Below are 22,500 nucleotides of genomic sequence, written 5' to 3'. Positions count from 1 at the left end.
AGATTTCATATTTGTAGTAATAGTGAAAACGACATATTTCATATTTGTAGTAATAGTGAAAACGACATATTTCATATTTGTAGTAATAGTGGAAATGACAGATTTCATATTTGTAGTAATAGTGGAAATGACAGATTTCATATTTGTAGTAATAGTGGAAACGACAGATTTCATATTTGTAGTAATAGTGGAAACGACAGATTTCATATTTGTAGTAATAATGAAAATGACCAATTTCATATTTGTAGTAATAGTGGAAACGACAGATTTCATATTTGTAGTAATAATGAAAATGACCAATTTCATATTTGTAGTAATAGTGGAAATGACAGATTTCTTATTTGTAGTAATAGTGAAAATGACAAATTTCATATTTGTAGTAATAGTGGAAATGACAGATTTCATATTTGTAGTAATAATGAAAATGACCAATTTCATATTTGTAGTAATAGTGGAAATGACAGATTTCTTATTTGTAGTAATAGTGAAAATGACAAATTTCATATTTGTAGTAATAGTGGAAATGACAGATTTCATATTTGTAGTAATAGTGAAAATGACAAATTTCATATTTGTAGTAATAGTGGAAATGACAGATTTCATATTTGTAGTAATAGTGAAAATGACCAATTTCATATTTGTAGTAATAGTGGAAACGACAGATTTCATATTTGTGGTAATAGTAAAGGAGATAATTTAATATTTGTAGTAATAGTGGAAACGACAGATTTCATATTTGTGGTAATAGTAAAGGAGAGAATTTAATATTTGTAGTAATAGTGGAAACGACAGATTTCATATTTGTAGTAATAGTGAAAATGACAAATTTCATATCTGTAGTAATAGTGAAAATGACCAATTTCATATTTGTAGTAATAGTGAAAACGACAGATTTCATATTTGTAGTAATAGTGGAAACGACAGATTTCATATTTGTAGTAATAGTAAAGGAGAGAATTTAATATTTGTAGTAATAGTGGAAACGACAGATTTTATATTTGTAGTAATAGTGAAAACGACAGATTTTATATTTGTAGTAATAGTGAAAACGACAGATTTCATATTTGTAGTAATAGTGAAAATGACCAATTTCATATTTGTAGTAATAGTGGAAACAACAGATTTCATATTTGTAGTAATAGTAAAGGAGAGAATTTAATATTTGTAGTAATAGTGGAAACGACAGATTTTATATTTGTAGTAATAGTGAAAACGACAGATTTCATATTTGTAGTAATAGTGGAAATGACAGATTTCATATTTGTAGTAATAGTGAAAACGACAGATTTCATATTTGTAGTAATAGTGGAAATGACAGATTTCATATTTGTAGTAATAGTGGAAACGACAGATTTCATATTTATAGTAATAGTAAAGGAGAGAATTTCATATTTGTAGTAATAGTGGAAATGACAGATTTCATATTTGTAGTAATAGTGGAAACGACAGATTTCATATTTATAGTAATAGTAAAGGAGAGAATTTCATATTTGTAGTAATAGTGGAAACGACAGATTTCATATTTGTAGTAATAGTGGAAATGACAGATTTCATATTTGTAGTAATAGTGGAAACGACAGATTTCATATTTGTAGTAATAGTGGAAACGACAGATTTCATATTTGTAGTAATATTGGAAATGACAGATTTCATATTTGTAGTAATAGTGGAAACGACAGATTTCATATTTGTAGTAATATTGGAAATGACAGATTTCATATTTGTAGTAATAGTGAAGGAGGGAATTTCATATTTGTAGTAATAGTGGAAATGACAGATTTCATATTTGTAATAATAGTGGAAACGACAGATTTCATATTTGTAGTAATAGTGAAGGAGGGAATTTCATATTTGTAGTAATAGTGGAAACGACAGATTTCATATTTGTAGTAATAGTGGAAATGACAGATTTCATATTTGTAATAATAGTGGAAACGACAGATTTCATATTTGTAGTAATAGTGGAAACGACAGATTTCATATTTGTAGTAATATTGGAAATGACAGATTTCATATTTGTAGTAATAGTGGAAACGACAGATTTCATATTTGTAGTAATAGTGAAAATGACAGATTTCATATTTGTAGTAATAGTGGAAATGACAGATTTCATATTTGTAGTAATATTGGAAATGACAGATTTCATATTTGTAGTAATAGTGGAAATGACAGATTTCATATTTGTAGTAATAGTGAAAATGACAGATTTCATATTTGTAGTAATAGTAAAGGAGAGAATTTAAAGGAGAACTTGGTAGCTTTTTTAACTTAATAAAACTGTCTAGAAATCATTTGGATGGTTAAACAACCTGTTCTGGTGATATTTGTGACTTTCCCCGCTCCCCCCAGCGTTCCCAGGCGGAAAACCAACCTTGCAACTTGTTCACTACCGTCCCGGCAAGATAGAAATTGGAAGTCTCGTGAGAAGCGAAAGCGAGAACGAGAACGAGCGCGAAACATAAATTGCTTTACGGCAATTCGACACAAACACACACGCATGTATGATGTATTACCAGATTACCCACCTCGGTAGACATAGCTCCACGCGATACAGTTGGCTTGCTCCGATCAAAACAAACGCACATGAGCAGCGGTAGAGAGGGGGAGGAGGCCGCCGCAAGTGAGTTTTTTACGACTGTGTTGTGAAATATACGCCCCACCACAGCTGTAGGGGGAGCTCGTGGGGAAAACATGCGACAACAAAAGGGAAAATCAGCGAAGAAGTGACTAGAGTTCGCTAGAGTTGCCGAGTTCAGCTTTAATATTTGTAGTAATAGTGGAAACGACAGATTTCATATTTGTAGTAATAGTGAAAATGACAGATTTCATATTTGTAGTAATAGTGAAAATGACCAATTTCATATTTGTAGTAATAGTGAAAACGACAGATTTCATATTTGTAGTAATAGTGGAAATGACAGATTTCATATTTATATTAATAGTGGAAATGACCAATTTCATATTTGTAGTAATAGTGAAAACGACAGATTTCATATTTGTAGTAATAGTGAAAACGACAGATTTCATATTTGTAGTAATAGTGGAAATGACAGATTTCATATTTATAGTAATAGTAAAGGAGAGAATTTCATATTTGTAGTAATAGTGGAAACGACAGATTTCATATTTGTAGTAATAGTGGAAACGACAGATTTCATATTTGTAGTAATATTGGAAATTACAGATTTCATATTTGTAGTAATAGTGGAAACGACAGATTTCATATTTGTAGTAATAGTGGAAACGACAGATTTCATATTTGTAGTAATAGTGGAAACGACAGATTTCATATTTGTAGTAATAGTGAAAATGACAGATTTCATATTTGTAGTAATAGTGGAAACGACAGATTTCATATTTGTAGTAATAGTGAAAATGACAGATTTCATATTTGTAGTAATAGTGGAAACGACAGATTTCATATTTGTAGTAATAGTGAAAATGACAGATTTCATATTTGTAGTAATAGTGAAAATGACAGATTTCATATTTGTAGTAATAGTGAAGGAGGGAATTTCATATTTGTAGTAATAGTGAAGGAGGGAATTTCATATTTGTAGTAATAGTGAAAACGACAGATTTCATATTTGTAGTAATAGTGAAAACGACAGATTTCATATTTGTAGTAATAGTGAAAATGACCAATTTCATGTTTGTAGTAATAGTGAAAATGACAGATTTTTATATTTGTAGTAATAGTGGAAATGACAGATTTTTATATTTGTAGTAATAGTGAAGGAGGGAATTTCATATTTGTAGTAATAGTGGAAACGACAGATTTCATATTTGTAGTAGTGGAAACAACATATTTAATATTTGTAGTAATAGTGGAAATGACAGATTTCATATTTGTAGTAATAGTGGAAACGACAGATTTCATATTTGTAGTAATAGTGGAAACGACAGATTTCATATTTGTAGTAATAGTGGAAACGACAGATTTCATATTTGTAGTAGTGGAAACAACATATTTAATATTTGTAGTAATAGTGGAAATGACAGATTTCATATTTGTAGTAGTGGAAACAACATATTTAATATTTGTAGTAATAGTGGAAATGACAGATTTCATATTTGTAGTAGTGGAAACAACATATTTAATATTTGTAGTATAATTGTTGTGCAAATGAAAAAATCATAGAAAATGGAAGAAATTGTAGAAATACTGAATCCAAATTGTCACTATTGCATTTCTGCATTTTTCCCTATTCCAGTACAAATGTGATCATGTAGTCGCAATTTAGATTGAGTTATAATGCAATTCTCACTATTGCAAATTGTCCCAAATTTCATAAATATTGTGACTATATGATCCTACTTGTGCTGCACTAGTGAAACTGCATAAACACTACAGAAGTCCTGCAGTTTGTTTCTGGCATTCTCAGAATCCATCATGTCCACTGGAGAACACGCGTCACTGTTAGCTTCCGTTAGCACTGTTAGCTCGTTCCGCTGGAGTGATGAATGTGGCGTGTGGCGGACTGTAACACAAGAGCTGCGAGAAAACCACAAATACCTATTTAACATCAGCGTAATGATGGATGGACTCGCGAGAGACTCTTTATGAGGCGTGTTGAAAGACAACAAACACACTCATTAGTCTTGCGCAGAGAACACGGCGTTTTTTAACTGAGTGTGTGTGTGTGTGTCGGGTTTGTGTATTTACAGTATTTAGTAGTGGGCTTTAGTTCTGCCCTCTAGTGTTGGAGTTTATTTAGCTTTGCCTGGCAGACGACGGGAATGTTTGACCACCAGTGTGTGTGTGTGTGTGTGTGTGTGTGTGTGTGTGTGAGATGTCAGCATATGAAAATAATGTCTTTGTTTGCCCTGGTTCTCACCCGTGGAGATCTGAGAATCGCTGTATTGACATTAACTGAACGTTCTGACGCACAAAGAATGTTGGACTTGAAAAGCTTTTGCTATATTTACGTGCTAACATCATGTTCTGGTTCTCTGTTAGCGTTAGCCGCGGACTCAAAGGGGCCGCTCTCTGCTACTTATTATGTTCTTTTATACAATCTGGTTTTGATAGAGAGCAGTTCATGTTCTGTGAATAAAACAGACCGAGGCTTGTGTTGACAAAGACCTGCAGTAATGTGACAGGACCTGATCTGACCCTGAACGCTCACTTACAGTAGACTAGCGTTAGCCTGACGTTACACAGTGTGCTAACCAGAGCTATGCAGGGTCAGTCTCATTTATAGCCAAACATTGATGTTTAATTTCAGATTTCACTCTTCTTAAAGGGTCTTTCTTTTTCCAGGAGAGTTTGTTGGTTGACAGTGAGTTTTACTTTTTGTTTCTAGCCGTTCAAAATATCTTCTAAGAACGTTTGGTTATGAAAACATTATTTCTGAATGCACTAAATATCCAGTTTTTTAAATGTTTTATGCGAACGTTAAGGGAACGTTCTATTGTATAATTCTTCAAACATTATGTGAGCGTTACTTTAGAACGTTCTGAAACAAGAAGTAACATTTAAAAAAACGTTAGACAAACATCTAACTAAAAAACACATTCCATGAACGCTGTATAAATAATGTTTTTATGCTAATGTTTTGAGAACATTATTACACACCAGATAACTTTGAACAAACGTTCTAATAATGTTACTGGAAGAACGTTTGTTTATAACATTGAAAGAACGTTCCCTGTTCGCTGGGTAGTCAGTCAGTGTTTAGCGTAGTCTAGTTAAGTCCCCCTGTGGTGTAAATCCAGCTTTTAATGTTGTTTATGGGGTGTTTTTAATCTGCTTTAAGACAAAGCATGTGTAAGTTCATAAGTCGACAGCATTGCTGAGTATTTTCTCCTTAAAACTGCAGTGAACCAAAGACAGTCTCAAAAACACACTTTTGAAATCGCTGGTGTTTCTGACGTCACAAACTACCTTGTAACCAATCAGATCAACGTGTGATCGTCAACCAGTGGATCTCTGAGCTGAGTGAGTGAGTGGAGGCGGGCAGTGGCGGTTCTACATTGAATTACACCCTGGGCGAGACCCCCTTCGAGCACCCCCCCAATCCCCCCCCCCCCCCGCCAATTTGGACATAATTTTTCTTACCCCATTGGCAGATCATGTTTTGCTTGTTTTAAGAAAAAACTCAATTTATTTCCCCAGAAAACAAGACTTAATATCTTATGTCATTTTACTACTTAAGTAAAATAACGTTATGCATCTTTATTTAAAAAATGTTTGATATTTGGACTGGAAACAAGACAAAAATACTAAGTAAGAAAAGCATTTTTTGCAGTGTAATAACTGAACTTGCAACAGTTTTGTTGCAAAGAACAATATTATGGTGAAATTAGATCTCGTGTTTGAGTTAAAACCGAATTATTGTTAAGCATCATCATCATCATCATAGCAAAAAGGCTAACAAATAAGAGTTATACCCACCAATTAATATTGCCCCTTCATTCAGGACATGGATACCGTAATCATACAGAGAAAACATAGATGCATTGCATACCTTTATCTTTCGCTCGTTTCTAAATTGGGCACCTGATGGCTTTGACCTTTCTTGTCCATCTCTTATTTGGCACTCGACATCGACAATCAACAGATTTCCCCTGATGGGGATATATATAACCCCATCATATAATATGATGGGGTTATAGTTGGCATAACAACTGTCACTCACGACGAGTCACGACCAGAAGTCAAGACTAAACCAATTCACCTTGGTGGTGGTGACCAAGTAATCGTTCTGTATTACCTATTTTTATTAGCCATTCAGACAATTCAGAAAAACAAAAATGTGCAGGAAATATAGAGGCCTGTATTTATAATATTATGAACTGACTTAGATAACTATATGGATCCCCCCCCCCCCCCCTTGTCCGTTCCATTTGGAAGAGGTGAACTGTCATCCGCGCCCGCGCATCCGCGCCCCCTCTCCTTTCCCCTTCTCAAACAAACAGCTTATGTGCACGGCATCTTCTAAGCAACAGGGGCGCCTGCAGCTGCAGGGGGCGCAAATTTGCCAATTCCCCACACGGTGAAATGATAGATAATAGAAAACCGCTTCGCGGCGCAGATTTTTTTTTTTTTTTTTTTGCTCGTGCCGGCGGCGCCGCCCCCCAAAAAATGCCGCCCCGGGCGATTGCCCGGTTCGCCCGTGCCAAAAACCGCTACTGGAGGCGGGGCTCATTTGCATATTCATAGAACTGTGCATATCAAATTAGACAAGGGTGTCGAGTTACATTCAAGATATTTGAAGACATTAAGACTTTTTTTCAAGGAAAAAACTTTTCAATATGTCATTTTGGTGACCAAAGATGAGATTTAAAGGAAAAAATTATTGACAACAACATCATTCTTGAAGCAAAAAGCCTGTTTTTCTGATGCATACAGTCAAAAGTAGCCGTGCGTTTTGACACTCCTTTGCCAGCCATGTATTAACATAAAAACTTAACTATGTACAAGAGACGTGTTGTTCTCTTCATTTGCATTACATTAATTCATTTAGCAGAGGCTTTTATCCAAATGAGGAGCATCAGCACAAGCGTTGTGTCCAAGCACAGCCTCTCTCTCTCTCTCTCTCAACACTGAGTGATTAAACTGCAGTTCATCCACTGGCCACTAGAGGCTGCAGAAGAGGGTCATTACCCATAAACCCCCATGTTAATATACCCAACTTTACAGCAGAAACACATGTTTACAGTCTGGGGCTAAAAGTGGTGTTGGTCTATAAAGCTGATGTTGCCCTTCATGACGACTGTGAGGCGGGGAATTATTATATAACTAATCCGTTTAAATTATATTAAGCCTTAAAGTTCTGCATAATTAAGGGCGTGGCCACTTGAGTGACAGGTGGATTGCCGCTGATGTCACTGCTAGCCATTTGTCTGCTAGCGTTAGCCTCACGTCGCCTCAGATCTCCGACTCTCGCCGATCAGGTCACGCTGACTGTGTGTGTGTGTGTGTGTGTGTGCAGGTGACCCTGGACTGCGCCGACAGTGATGAAGCCCCGCGCGTGGATAAGCTCGTGGAGCGGATCCTGCACTGCAGCTGCCAGTCGTGCAGTAAAGACAGCGGCCAGGAGGGGGCGCTAGTGCAGATCTACCCGTCAGAGCTGTCAGACGACACACAAACACACGCGCATGCAGACACACACACGCCCGAGGCCGGGTGACGCCCGACTCTCGCTCTGTTCAAAGCACTTTTACACCTAGAGATCATGACACTAATCCAGACTTTAGCACAATCACTGAAGCCTCAGCCAGCTCTGTGAACACACACACACACTCCACTTTATATCACTGACACATTTACACACGACCAGATCCATATATACACGTAATGTAGCCTACAGGAACACATGTGTGTCACTTGTTTAATCACAATAAAATGTGAAATCACCTCATGTGTGAATGTTTCTTCTTATACACAGCCGTTCAAAAGTTTTGGATCGGTGAGATTTTTTAAGGTTTTTAAAAGAAGTCTCTTCTGCTCACCAAGGCTGCGTTTATCTGATTAAAAATACAAGAAGAAAAAAACAGTAATATTGTTAAATATTATGAAAATCTAAAATTACTTTTGTAACATAATTAATCTTTTGTAACATTATACATGTCTTTACTGTCACTTTTGATCAATTTCATTTATCCTTGATGAATAAAAGTATTGATTTCTTTCCCCAATTTTTTTTTATAAAAATTCTTACTGATCCCAAACTTTTGAACGGCCGTGTTTAATGTTACAAAAGATTATATTTCAGATAAATGCTGTTTTATTCATCAAAGAATCCTGAAACAAAAAATATACTGTTTTCAACACTGATAATAATCATAAATGTTTCTCGAGCATCAAATCCTCATATTAGAGTGATTTGTGAAGGATCATGTGACACTGAAGACTGGAGTAATGATGCTGAAAATTCAGCTTTGATCACAGGAATAAATTACACTTTACTGTATATTCACATAGAGAACAGATGATTTACATTATAATAATATTTCACAATATTACTGTTTTTTGTTTTTGTATTTTTAATCAAATAAATGCAGCCTCGGTGAGCAGAAGAGACTTTAAAAAACATTAAAAATCTTACCGATCCAAAACCTTTGACTAGTGTACATCCTACAGCAGCGTAATTATATGCATTTGCAAAAAGCATATATAATTATATGTAAAAATAGGCTTTGTTTTATTTATGAAGCGTTTTTCACAACACATCCTCCTTTAAAGCCCCAGCGAGAGAGCCAAATGTCGCACAGTAAGTGGTTTAGAGTAATAGTGGATGTATGTACTGCGCTGATGTAGTTACAGTGATTTTCAGATGAAAAGGTCAGTGTTTGCCATGGGAACCGTCAGGGACGCTTTCTGACCCACATTTACAAGAAAATTACAGGAAGAACAAGAGCTTGCGTGTGTTATAAAGCCAAGAAACACACACACACGTGATCGTGACGACTTTCCTCTGACTTCTGTTGTGTTTGTTGTGGAAATTTTTTTTTTTTTTCATCCTCACACAAACATTTCAGCATTTCTAAATTATTATTATATTTTGACGCCATGGCTTCAGTTGACCAGCAGGTGGCGCTATGAGCATGTGTGTGTTTTTTATAAATAACTTTTCACCTAATTTTGTCTTTTTCCATCCGCTCTGCATATTCATATTTGTTTTGCCCATTTCCCCATGTTTACTTTTGTTATTAGCCTTTAGATTGCTGGCTAGGCTAGCCTACAAACCAGCTAAATGCGGTGCATTTTCTGTCAAGCTTCTTCACAAAGTGTCTTGTGATCAGCACTAATTAGCTTCCTTCCACTGTACGCAATTAGCTGCAACAAAGCCAACTTAAGTCACGACTCAAAGAAAATCGTGAGTTTCCACCCTGTTAATTATGTTCTTGTGAGAGTCTTCTTCTCATGTTGTGTTCCAGAGTTTGTTTTGTTTCCTCTGAAATAAACCCTTATTAAATCCTAAAGTCCTGCATGATTGATGATTATTATCAGACAAGTAGGCCTATCTCAGCTAACAGGGAACGTTCTGGCAATATTCTCTCAAAGTTATAGAACAAACGTTCTTCCTGTAACATTAATATAACATCCGTTCAAAGTTATCTGGTCTTTAATAATGTTCTCAAAATGTTAGCTCAAAATATTTATAAATCGTTCATGGTGAGTTTTAGTTTGACATTCATGAACATTAAAAAGCAAAGTTACCACACTTTTTAAAAACTGAATGAATTGAACTGTCAGACAACAATCAGAAACAATATTTTCATAACTTAATGGAAACATTAGCAAAACGTTATTAGAAACGTTATTTCGACATTCTTACAAACTTTTACCACAGTAAACATGGTTTACCTAAAAGTACCACAGTTACTACAGTAAAACTTGATATTAACGTCACCACTGTCATAAACCTATGTAAATTTAACAAATTAATAGAATTTTTTTAAGCTTCTGATAGAGTTTGATGATATAACATTAATTTGTTATTGTTTTACTCTAGTCAACAGTAACTTTATGGTATTTTGGAAGAAACTAATTTATTTTAAAAAAATTAACCTTTTATCCATCCGCATCCTCAGATAGACCTCTGCCCGTGTCTCTCTCTCTCTCTCTCTCTCTCTCTCTCTCTCTCTCTCTCTCTCTCTCTCTCAGTGTGATGTTTGTATCCTCTGGATAACGGGATAAAACCACCTCAGCTCTACATCAGGTAAGACGCTGAGAACTTCGTCCTGTATTCCTGTAATCTCGGAGTTATTTTCTCAGCTCTTTTTCTCAAGCTTTTTGTTATATTCGCTCCGACGACACGGATCGATCCAGAGGATTTTCGGGTGTTCAAACACACTGTGTCTCAATACTTATTATGAGCATCTCGGGCGCATTCCGGTCAGTTCAACCGATTCCGTGAAATGTCGTTAACTCGGAACGCGCCAAAAAGACGCTTAAATAAAGCGCGCGAAAAGTGTTTATTCAGTTGTATTCTGATTCCCAAGTCTTTGTTCGCGAAGTGTCCAGACTGACTGGAGATAATCAATCAGACATCGTCAGGTTTTGGTTTTAGCGTTAACGAATTCTCAAAGAACTCTGTTTATTGAAATATAATGTTTATAGTGCTATAGAGTATACAGTATAGTGGAATCAGTTAAATCTACTTATGTTGAATAGTGAGGCAACGCCCTCAAATAATGGCTTTGAAATAACTTTTCTGAATGATGTTTGAGTTATATGTTTCATTGTGTGTCATTAATAAAAAAATAAAACATTCAGTTCTAAAATATCATAATTTCCATGAACCTAATATCACTTCAAGACCTGCTTTATTAATGAGTTTGATCATATGTTTCATTTTGTGTTTAGTATCTGTGTACAGAAATATTGATCTGTTGTCGCTCATCTCTACATCTTTATTGTCATAGTTGTTATCTCAATACATTGTGTTTGTTCCTTTATGTCTGTGTTCAGAAGGGCAGAAAAATGTTTTTACATTTCTGAGACTGACTCAAATGTGTTTAGCTGTTTGTAGTCTGCAAAAAAATACATTAATATATGTGAAAGTGTATGTATGTGTATACATTTACAATCAGATCCTTTTTTCCATCATTCAGGAAAGGATCTCTATGTAATATGATTCACAACAGTAGCATCTCCAGCTACTAGATACCAGATTCTGATTAAACAAACAAATCCGTTTTTATCACATGTTTTGTAGTGTGAACAGTGGAGTTATGTGAAGTGTGAATAAACCCACTGTTAGGTCGTTTCAGATTGGTTTTATTAGCATGACAACAAAAACAGGAAAGGGCCCGTTCACACCAAGAACAATAACTTTAGGGTTCAACACCAACTTATTATCGTTATAGTTAGAGTGGACTTCACTATTTAGTCAGAGTTTAATGCCCGTTCACATCAAGAATGATAACTATAACGATAACTACATTAGTGTCCGCGATATCGTTCTGTTTACCATAAGCGCACTGCAGTTTTGTCGTCTGTCGCTTTAAATGCTCGAGCTCTTTAAAGCAGGATGGATTCTGATTGGCTGTCAATGTTTTTATGGTTCATCAGAGGGAAAAAATCGTTCTGAAAACTTCATATCGGTATAGTTGTAAGTGTGTACTTTTAAATGTTGAAGATTTTTAAAACTATATCTTTATTGTTATTGTTAGGTATGAACAAAACTACAAATATAAAAAGCTTGTCAATAATTATTAAAAAAAATTCTCCAAGGGCTGCCAAAACTTTAGAAGTGGGAGGAGGCACTTTTACTAAAATGGCTATAACTTGTGATTGGAATGAGATATTTTCACCAAACTTGACGCACCATGTAAAAGTTCATTCTGGGGTCGTGTGAAAAAGCACGCTGCGACTCGCCACTTGGTGGCGCTATAACATGAAAAAAAAATGGCTATAACTACGCAAACCTGAGTCTGACAGGCCTTGAAAATTCGCATGCGGTGTCTTCGTTCAACGTGCCAAGACTGTCTTTGAGGACATTTGCGTATCTCAAAAAACGCCAATGAAATTATTAGACAAGGTTAACGGAGGCCGATCGGAGAAGAATCTCGCTGGGCCTGTTTGACTTGAAGCGCCTTCACGATTTTCACGTGCTTAAAGGATTGTGTACCATCCAATTTTTGGCACACACCCACAACATTCAAAACTCACGGTAGAACTCCTCATTCTGAGCAACCTTGCTTCTAGGACCGCCACTGTCAATCGAATCGTTCGTTAAATATTGGAGATTATTTCAAAAAACAACTTTCACGAACTAGTCCTAGATTTTTGGCTCAACCTCGATAAAACCCTTGTGGCACATTTTTCGGGACTCTCAAGGTCAGTAAGCTTGTGCTTAAAGACCTTAAAAGGGTCCTATAATGCCCTTTACACAAGATGTAAAATAAGTCTCTGATGTCTCCAGAGTGTGTGTGTGAAGTTTTAGCTCAAAATACCCCACAGATTTTTTTAATATTTTTGCCTTGTTAAAATTGTTACTTTTTGAGGGCGAGTAAAAATGCGCCGTTTTTGTGTGTGTCCCTTTAAATGCAAATGAGCTGCTGCTCCCGGCACAGGGGGCGGAGCTTCAAGAGCTTGTGTGTTAGCAGCCCCGATTACCTCACACACACACGCACGCGCACTGAACATTTCAAAAACGTTTAGCCTTTTATGTTCAAACCGGAGTCAGACAAAGATGGAGAGACTCAAGAAGAAGTGACAACATGTAGAAGCAACAGGACATTTCTGAATGATTAGTTGATGAATTTATGTGTTTATGTGTAGTTATCTTCTAGTCATTGATTAGCATATTCTGTCATGATAATCTATAAATCGTGTTCAGGGGGCGGGGTTTATGTAAATTTTAGGGTTGGTGATGTCACTAATGTGGTGTAGTCTCTACCAGCCATTTGTTGTAGTCCTTAAAGGGATTGTTCACTTTGAAATTAAATTTTGGTATGTTTTAGCTTACCTGAAGGGCATCCAAGATGTAGGTGTCTTTTTTTCCACAGTAGTTTCAATTTTGATATTTTTAGGTCAAACCGTTCTTGTCTGTCAGTCATTTCATGCAGGTCTGTGGTCACCACCTCAAAGAGCATGCACAAAGTCCAAATTAAAACAATTCCCCATCGTAAGTACACATTGACGGCCTAAGACACGAAACGAGCGGTTTGTGTGAGAAAACGAACAGTATTTATATCGTTGTTATCTCTTGAACACAGCCGCGTCCAGATGATCTGAGGGCGCGGGCGGGTATAGATATATAAACTAGATGTCGCCTTGGCTAAGGTTTCGTTCCAATGAACTGCAGTAGCCAAGGCGACGTCTATTGTATATATCTATACCCGCCCGAGCCCTCAGATCATCTGGACGCGGCTGTGTTCAAGAGATAACAACGATATAAACACTGTTCGTTTTCTCACACAAACCGCTCGTTTCGTGTCTTAGGCCGTCAATGTGTACTTACGATGGGGAATTGTTTAATTTGGACTTCTCTGTGCATGCTCTTTTAGACAGTGACCACAGACCTGCATGAAATGACTGACAGACAAGAACGGTTTGAAAAAGCGATTTCTGTAAAAGTAAATATCTCCCTTTGCTTTGAACTTTGAGTGTCGTAACTTTGCAGATGTTGTTTATGCTCAAACAGCAACATTACACACTAACTAAAGCTAGAAAGTGAAATCATCATCATCAACCACCCCTTTGAAACCCTTGAACACCGCTAATTGCTGCTCGTGGCTATATTTGTTATAGTTATAACCAGGGTTCTAAAGTAACACCCGCCAACCCGCCAAATGCAGGTTAACATTCATTTTGGCGGGTGTTAATAAAAACTTACTAGCCAGTTTGGCCGGTGATGCATGAGGCATTACATGCATGATAACATAAGGCTCTGTTCCGCTCTGTCCTCGGTCATTTATCCCCCTGGCAGTACTTCCTACATTTCCCATGAACACTGTGCCGTAATGCTACGTGATGACGTTTCATACGGCCATTGGCTGCGCGCAGTTTGCTGTGAAACCAGCGCGAGAAACCATGGAAACGAACGGACACAGAAAACACAAGAAATAAGACGAACGGAGTTGGCTAGTAAAGTAGGTTAATATTAAACGAAATGCGGCGGTGGTTGGGACAGACTTCTGGAACGAGAAGAGGAACGAGGCCAGGGATGAGGAGGGTATCGACAGAGAAATGTAATGCCAAATGGCTGACGGGTCGTGAATGGCTAGTGTTTGATCACAATAATGTCGTCATGTATTGTCAGGATTGCCGCATGCGTATGCAAAAGAAAAAAACAAAACAATTTTGTGTATATTTTGTTGTATTGTACTTTGTGTTTTTCATGCCAGCAATTCTAATAAAATAATCAAATGCATTCAGTGGCACTCATAATTTCTCTTATTTTCACTGGAAAAAATTTGGCTAGTGGATATTCTGATTGGCTGGTGATCAAAAAAGTTTATTTAGAACCCTGGTTATAACCCTTGGTGTGAACCATAGACAGTATAAAAATATATTCGTTTCTCTGCTGTAAAGTTGGGTATATTAACATGGGGATTATGGGATTGAGTCTCTTCTGCACTCGGCCTCTAGTGGCCAGTGGATGAACTGCAGTTTAATCACTCAGTGTTGAGAGAGAGAGAGACTGGGAGGTTCTGCTTGGTGTGAACAAAACTACAGATATAAAAAAATAAACATTAACATATGTGTGTGTGTGTGTGTGTGTGTTGAGGATGTGTGGTATGGCGGTGCTGTTAGATGACGGTGGCGGTGATGAAGACTTTGACGTGTGTGACGGGGTCCGGATGCTCGCTCCTCCTCCTGTGGCTCAGTGTGACGGTGGGGTCTGGGGGCCTCGGCGGGGCCGATGCGAGTGTGTGTTGTGGACGCTGGTCCTGCTGCTGTGGGACGCTCTGCTGCTGCTGGTGTGTGTGGGGCTGATGGTCCTGGTGTTCAGTGTGATCCTGCTGCCCGCCGGCCTGCTGCTGTACGCCGGCTTTCTGTGCCACTCGCGGGTACGTACACACACGCACACACACACTTTCTGTGCCACTCGCGGGTACGTACACACACACACACACTTTCTGTGCCACTCGCGGGTACATATACACACACACACACACACACTTTCTGTGCCACTCGTGGGTACGTATACACACACACACTTTCTGTGCCACTCACGGGTACGTATACACACACACACACTTTCTGTGCCACTCGTGGGTACGTATACACACACACACACACACACACACACACACACACTTTCTGTGCCACTCGCGGGTACGTACACACACACACTTTCTGTGCCACTCACGGGTACGTATACACACACACACACTTTCTGTGCCACTCGTGGGTACGTATACACACACACACTTTCTGTGCCACTCACGGGTACGTATACACACACACACACACACACTTTCTGTGCCACTCGCGGGTACGTATACACACACACACACACACACACACACACACACACACACACACACTTTCTGTGCCACTCGCGGGTACGTACACACACACACTTTCTGTGCCACTCGCAGGTACGTATACACACACACACGTGCACACAAACACATAATATCCTGTAGCACTGCACGATTATGACAAAAATCATAATTGTCGATTATTCCCTTGAAATTGTAATTCACCCTTCACAGAGAGTTTGATTGACAGGTGATCTAACCAATCAGAATCACAATCAGATTCCGCCATTTTTTTTCGACAGCATAGTCAGGAGAGTTAGTGGATTAACGTCGGAGGATTTGAACTTGAAAAGCTGAGTGTACTGACGTCTTTCCACGGTTAAAACAACATACCTTCTGATGTTCATTCATGTTTTTTTATAAATTAACTAGAAGGAAGAAATGATCGGTTCACGAGCAGCTTTAAGAGGCTCTACAGCGATCTGGCAGACACATTAAAGAGTTTTTTGTTTAAATTTCTTTAAAAAATGACCAAACTTGAAAGTTGAGACTTTTTTCATATCAAAAGTACCCTGGTCTGTCCTGTCTGTCAGTCAGTGTCCTCTCTGCTCCGCGATGTGTGTTTCACTGCGTGAGAACATGGTGTGTGTGGCTTGTCGGACATAGCAACAGCAACTAAAGGGGGCGGGTCTTTGTGAACGGTCAATTGCGATTATTAATTACAATTATTACAATTTATATTGAATGATGTTTTGAATAGCTTTATACCACTTTTTTAGGGATTGTATTGTAGGGAAGTACTGTCATCCTTTACTTAACATACACATAAATTGTAAGAATGACTAATACTGATCAATAAAAGCAGGCCAATGAGGTTCAGCTATTAGATATCAGTCCCAAACTAGCTTTTGTTAATACAGTGTTGTTATGAGCACCGCAGTCATTTAAAAATATACAAAATAACACAAAGTGAAAAGAAAGTGGCATTTTGGGGTTATGGAAACAACAGTTACCATGGTGATACACAATACTAACAAGAACGGTTAATGAAACATGGAAACTGCTCCCGATGAACAGAATGAACCTCATCCTGCATGCAAATCCTTCTCAGTGAACACGACGTACCAGTAATGTGATTTATTGGTATTTTACTTTTATTTCGTGACTTACTAATTTACAACGTAACGACATTGCATGCCATAGTTTCTTTTGCGCTTTATATATAGTGAAGTGATACAGCGCACGCGCAGTTAAAGAGTGTGTGTACTAGCGCAGTATAACGACTGACAGGAACACTTACGGCACTGGTAATTCCTATTGTTCTGGGTTCTCCGAAGTAGTCGTGATCCGCCTTTCACAACGTAACATGCTCTAAACACACCTCTTAAAGGGTTAGTTCACCCAAGAATGAAAATTAGCCCATGATTTACTCTCCCTCAAGTCATCCTAGGTGTGTATGACATTCTTCTCTCAGACGAACACAATCAGAGTTATATTAAAAAATCTCCTGGCTCTTCCAAGCTTTATAATGGCAGTGAAAGGCTGTTTCTCTTTTGAAGTCCATAAAAGTGCATCTCTCCATCATAAAAGTGCATCTATCCATCATAAAAGTGCATCTGTCCATCATAAAAGTGCATCTATCCATCATAAAAGTGCATCTGTCCATCATAAAAGTGCATCTCTCCATCATAAAAGTGCATCTATCCATCATAAAAGTGCATCTGTCCATCATAAAAGTGCATCTATCCATCATAAAAGTGCATCTGTCCATCATAAAAGTGCATCTATCCATCATAAAAGTGCATCTGTCCATCATAAAAGTGCATCTGTCCATCATAAAAGTGCATCTATCATAAAAGTGCATCTATCCATCATAAAAGTCCATCTATCCATCATAAAAGTGCATCTATCCATCATAAAAGTGTATCCATCCATCATAAAAGTGTATCCATCCATCATAAAAGTGCATCTATCCATCATAAAAGTGTATCCATCCATCATAAAAGTGCATCTATCCATCATAAAAGTGTATCCATCCATCATAAAAGTCCATCCATCCATCATAAAAGTGCATCTATCCATCATAAAAGTGCATCTATCCATCATAAAAGTGTATCCATCCATCATAAAAGTGCATCTATCCATCATAAAAGTGTATCCATCCATCATAAAAGTCCATCCATCCATCATAAAAGTGTATCCATCCATCATAAAAGTGCATCTATCCATCATAAAAGTGTATCCATCCATCATAAAAGTCCATCGATCCATCATAAAAGTCCATCCATCATAAAAGTGTATCCATCCATCATAAAAGTGCATCTATCCATGATAAAAGTGCATCCATCATAAAAGTGCATCTATCCATCATAAAAGTGCATCTATCCATCATAAAAGTGTATCTATCATCACAAAAGTCCATCCATCCATCATAAAAGTGCATCTGTCCATCATAAAAGTGCATCTATCCATCATAAAAGTGCATCTATCCATCATAAAAGTGCATCCATCCATCATAAAAGTCCATCCATCCATCATAAAAGTGCATCTATCCATCATAAAAGTCCATCCATCCATCATAAAAGTGCATCCATCCATCATAAAAGTGTATCCATCCATCATAAAAGTGCATCTATCCATCATAAAAGTGCATCTATCCATCATAAAAGTGCATCCATCCATCATAAAAGTGTATCCATCCATCATAAAAGTCCATCCATCCATCATAAAAGTGCATCTATCCATCATAAAAGTGTATCCATCCATCATAAAAGTGCATCTATCCATCATAAAAGTGTATCCATCCATCATAAAAGTGCATCTATCCATCATAAAAGTGTATCCATCCATCATAAAAGTCCATCCATCCATCATAAAAGTGCATCTATCCATCATAAAAGTGCATCCATCATAAAAGTGCATCTATCCATCATAAAAGTCCATCCATCTATCATAAAAGTGCATCCATCCATCATAAAAGTGCATCCGTCCATCATAATAGTGCATCTGTCCATCATAAAAGTGCATCTGTCCATCATAAAAGTGCATCTGTCCATCATAAAAGTGCATCTGTCCATCATAAAAGTGCATCTGTCCATCATAAATGTGCATCTGTCCATCATAAAAGTGCATCTGTCCATCATAAAAGTGCATCTATCATCATAAAAGTGCATCTATCCATCATAAAAGTGCATCTGTCCATCATAAAAGTGCATCTATCCATCATAAAAGTGCATCTGTCCATCATAAAAGTGCATCTGTCCATCATAAAAGTGCATCTGTTCATCATAAAAGTGCATCTGTCCATCATAAAAGTGCATCTATCCATCATAAAAGTGCATCTGTTCATCATAAAAGTGCATCTGTCCATCATAAAAGTGCATCTATCCATCATAAAAGTGCATCTGTCCATCATAAAAGTGCATCTGTCCATCATAAAAGTGCATCTGTCCATCATAAAAGTGCATCTGTCCATCATAAAAGTGCATCTATCCATCATAAAAGTGCATCTGTCCATCATAAAAGTGCATCTGTTCATGATAAAAGTCCATCCATCGTAATCATGTTATCCTTAATTGTAATGGCGATTATAAATTGGATGAGTCCTGATGTCCTGATGTCCTACAGGTGGTGGCGTCGTCGGCTCCTCTCTGCCAGTTCCTGGACGACAACAGTTGCTCCGCCCTCATCATCCTGGGTTTCGTCATGATGTCACCGCTTGTCGTGGTTGCTGCGGCAACGTTCTGCGCTCTTCTCAGGAGGCTCCACCTACTTTTATATTTTCAGCCAATCACAGGAGCCCGGTACCAAGGGCGGGGCTTGGGCTGGAGGCGGGACTTCCTCGCCTGGGTTTGACAGACAGGCACACGCACCAATCTCAGGAGTGAGTGACGTCATGGGACAGCAACGGCGTATCTGTAAATGCACACGATAATGTAACACACGTAACACAATATATGGAACCGCCAAAACAAGGATTATGTGGAGGCTTGTTTCAGCCAAATTAATCTTTTCACATGACTGAGAAATTAATAAGAAATTCAAGAAGTAGTGTCACCGTGAACTAGTAAAATTGGGTAACACTTTATTTTACAGTGTCCTTGTTACATATGTTACATGTACTTACCATAGTAATAACAGTAAATTATGCATAATTACATGCAATTAACCCTCAACCTAATCCTACCCTAACCCTATAATAAGTACATGTAGCTAATTAATATTACTCAGTACTTAAGTATATAATTACACTGTAACACGGACACCTTAAAATAAAGGGTAACCTAAAATTGTAACCCTGTTACATGTTATATTTTAAAACTACTTCCGCACATGTGGAAAAGTCTGTTTGCGTGCAATATATAGCAGTGTAAAAAAGAATTGTGCATTATTAATACAGTATCGCTATGAATTTATTTATTTTCCTGAGGATAATGAGGCGTTACAGACTTCGGATTTCAGTGTTACCAAACTGGTGTTACAGTGGTGTACTAGTGTTTACCTGTTGATGTTGATGTGTTTATTCATCTGTGCAGTAATGTGAATAAACCACCTGAAATCAAACATGCGCTGGACTTCATTTCCACATCACATCTGTCCCAAAAGATAAAAATATCTCGCTATTATAAATGCATGAGGCTCGGGATTAGTCCTGCTATATAGGGCACGTTAACTCATCAAGAAACTCCCGAAGAACCACAACTTCATAAGCTGTTCTTGGAGAAGTTGGAGACCACAGGTCAGATTGACCCGAACACACTCAGCCTGAGATCTGCATATGCAAAACTCTTATCGACCCAGTGTACACTGTGATTTATCACCATGGCAACAGGCAGCGGCTGGACCTTTGCCATGGCAACGTAATGGGACGAGAGAGGGTCGAGGTAATGACGAATAATGACAGTCAGCGGAGAGAAAGATGGACAGAACGTATGGAGAGATGAGAACTACAGCTGAAAGAGTTTCTGCTGAAAGCAACAGTTCAACACTTTAAGTTCTCTCCTTAAAACTGCAGTGAACCAAAGACAGTCTCAAAAACACGCTTTGAAATCGCTGGTGTTTCTGACGTCACAAACTACCTTATAACCAATCAGATCAACGTGTGATCGTCAACGAGTGGATCTCTGAGCTGAGTGAGTGAGTGGAGGCGGGGCTCATTTGCATATTCATAGACCCGCGCATACTAAATGAGGCGAGGGTGTCGAGTTACATCCGAGATATTTTAAGGCATGAATATTTATTTTCAATGAATAAACGTTTAAATATGTCATTTTGGTGAGTTTTAAGGGATACAACTATTGACTACAGGGAGACTTTAATATCTTCAGTCATTTTGCTTCTCCTGTAAATATATCTTGATTTAAAGGTGCAGTGTGTAATATTTAGGAGGATCTGTTGACAGAACTGCAATATCATATTCATAACTATGTTTTCAGTGGTGTATAAAGACCTTACATAATGAAGCGTTATACTAGGGTATTTTGGCCAGATTCAAGGGTGTTGCTATGGTGTTTGGGCCAGATTCAAGGGTGTTGCTATGCAGCTGATATGGTATTTTGGCCAGTTTCACAGGTGTTGCTATGGTATTTTGGCCAGTTTCAAGGGTGTTGCTATGGTATTTTGGCCAGTTTCAAGGGTGTTGCTATGGTATTTTGGCCAGTTTCAAGGGTGTTGCTATGGTATTTTGGCCAGTTTCACAGGTGTTGCTATGGTATTTTGGCCAGTTTCAAGGGTGTTGCTATGGTATTTTGGCCAGTTTCAAGGGTGTTGCTATGCAGCTGATATGGTATTTTGGCCAGTTTCACAGGTGTTGCTATGGTATTTTGGCCAGTTTCACAGGTGTTGCTATGGTATTTTGGCCAGTTTCAAGGGTGTTGCTATGCAGCTGATATGGTATTTTGGCCAGTTTCACAGGTGTTGCTATGGTATTTTGGCCAGTTTCAAGGGTGTTGCTATAGTGTTTGACCAGTTTCACGGGTGTTGCTGTGGCGTTCTGGGTAGTTTTAAGAGTGTTGCTAGGCAGCTGCTACTGTTTTGTGGGTGGTTGTCAAAGCATTGCCATGCGGTTGCTAGGTGTCTGTTTTAGTGAAAGACTGCAGACGTGTCTCAGCTCCTCATTTAATGTGTTTTTCATCTTTCTCTGCAGATCAGACTGAATCTGTTCGAGTGTTTTGTTGTGCCGTCCCTCGTCTCTCTGACCCCCGTGACTCTCATTACTCTGAGTCTCATTCAGCGATGAAGAAGTAGAACCTTGGGTTACTGGCGTCATCATGAACCAGCGTTTACAGTCGATAACACCTCCATTATGTGACACATTTTCATAATAAATACCTTGAGTTTATATCTTGAGTGTAACATGAATTCAGTCCTGCTAAATGATTAAAAAATATAAATGTTTATGTACTGTATATGTAAATAAATGCAAATTAGATGGTCAGACCAACGCTGTTTTTCATTAAAGAAGACTTAGTATCTTCAGTTGCTTTGCTTCTCCAGTAAATGTGTCTTGATTTAAGAGTGTTCAGATATTCGTACTGGAAAACGAGATAAGTATTCTGAGTAACAGCACATTGTTCCTGAAACAGGAACTGTCTGTGTGGTTAATTAGCACTT

General features: G+C 37.8%; 2 protein-coding genes across 2 annotated transcripts in view; both read left to right on the top strand.

Moving 5' to 3' along the window:
• Positions 1-8,362, top strand: part of nbl1 (NBL1, DAN family BMP antagonist) — an 11,092-nt gene extending 2,730 nt beyond the window's left edge. Inside the window, exon 4 of the mRNA XM_081384666.1 lies at positions 7,938-8,362. Within this exon, the coding sequence (XP_081240792.1) occupies positions 7,938-8,135 (198 nt within the window). The 3' untranslated portion in view covers positions 8,136-8,362. The remainder of the gene's footprint in view (positions 1-7,937) is intronic.
• Positions 8,363-15,189: 6,827 nt separating this feature from the next.
• On the top strand, positions 15,190-19,743 carry tmem88bl (transmembrane protein 88b-like; the record flags this gene model as incomplete). The annotated part of the gene is made up of 2 exons (XM_081384665.1): positions 15,190-15,471; positions 19,516-19,743. The coding sequence occupies 2 exons, from the start codon at positions 15,190-15,192 to the stop codon at positions 19,741-19,743; spliced, it is 510 nt and encodes a 169-aa protein (XP_081240791.1).
• Positions 19,744-22,500: the final 2,757 nt, after the last annotated feature.

This window comes from Scardinius erythrophthalmus (genome assembly GCF_964197995.2).
Source record: "Scardinius erythrophthalmus genome assembly, chromosome: 14".
Classification (NCBI taxonomy): domain Eukaryota; kingdom Metazoa; phylum Chordata; class Actinopteri; order Cypriniformes; family Leuciscidae; genus Scardinius; species Scardinius erythrophthalmus.
The sequence above is the reverse complement of the archived record's forward strand: the minus strand, read 5'-3'. Positions and strand labels throughout refer to the sequence as shown.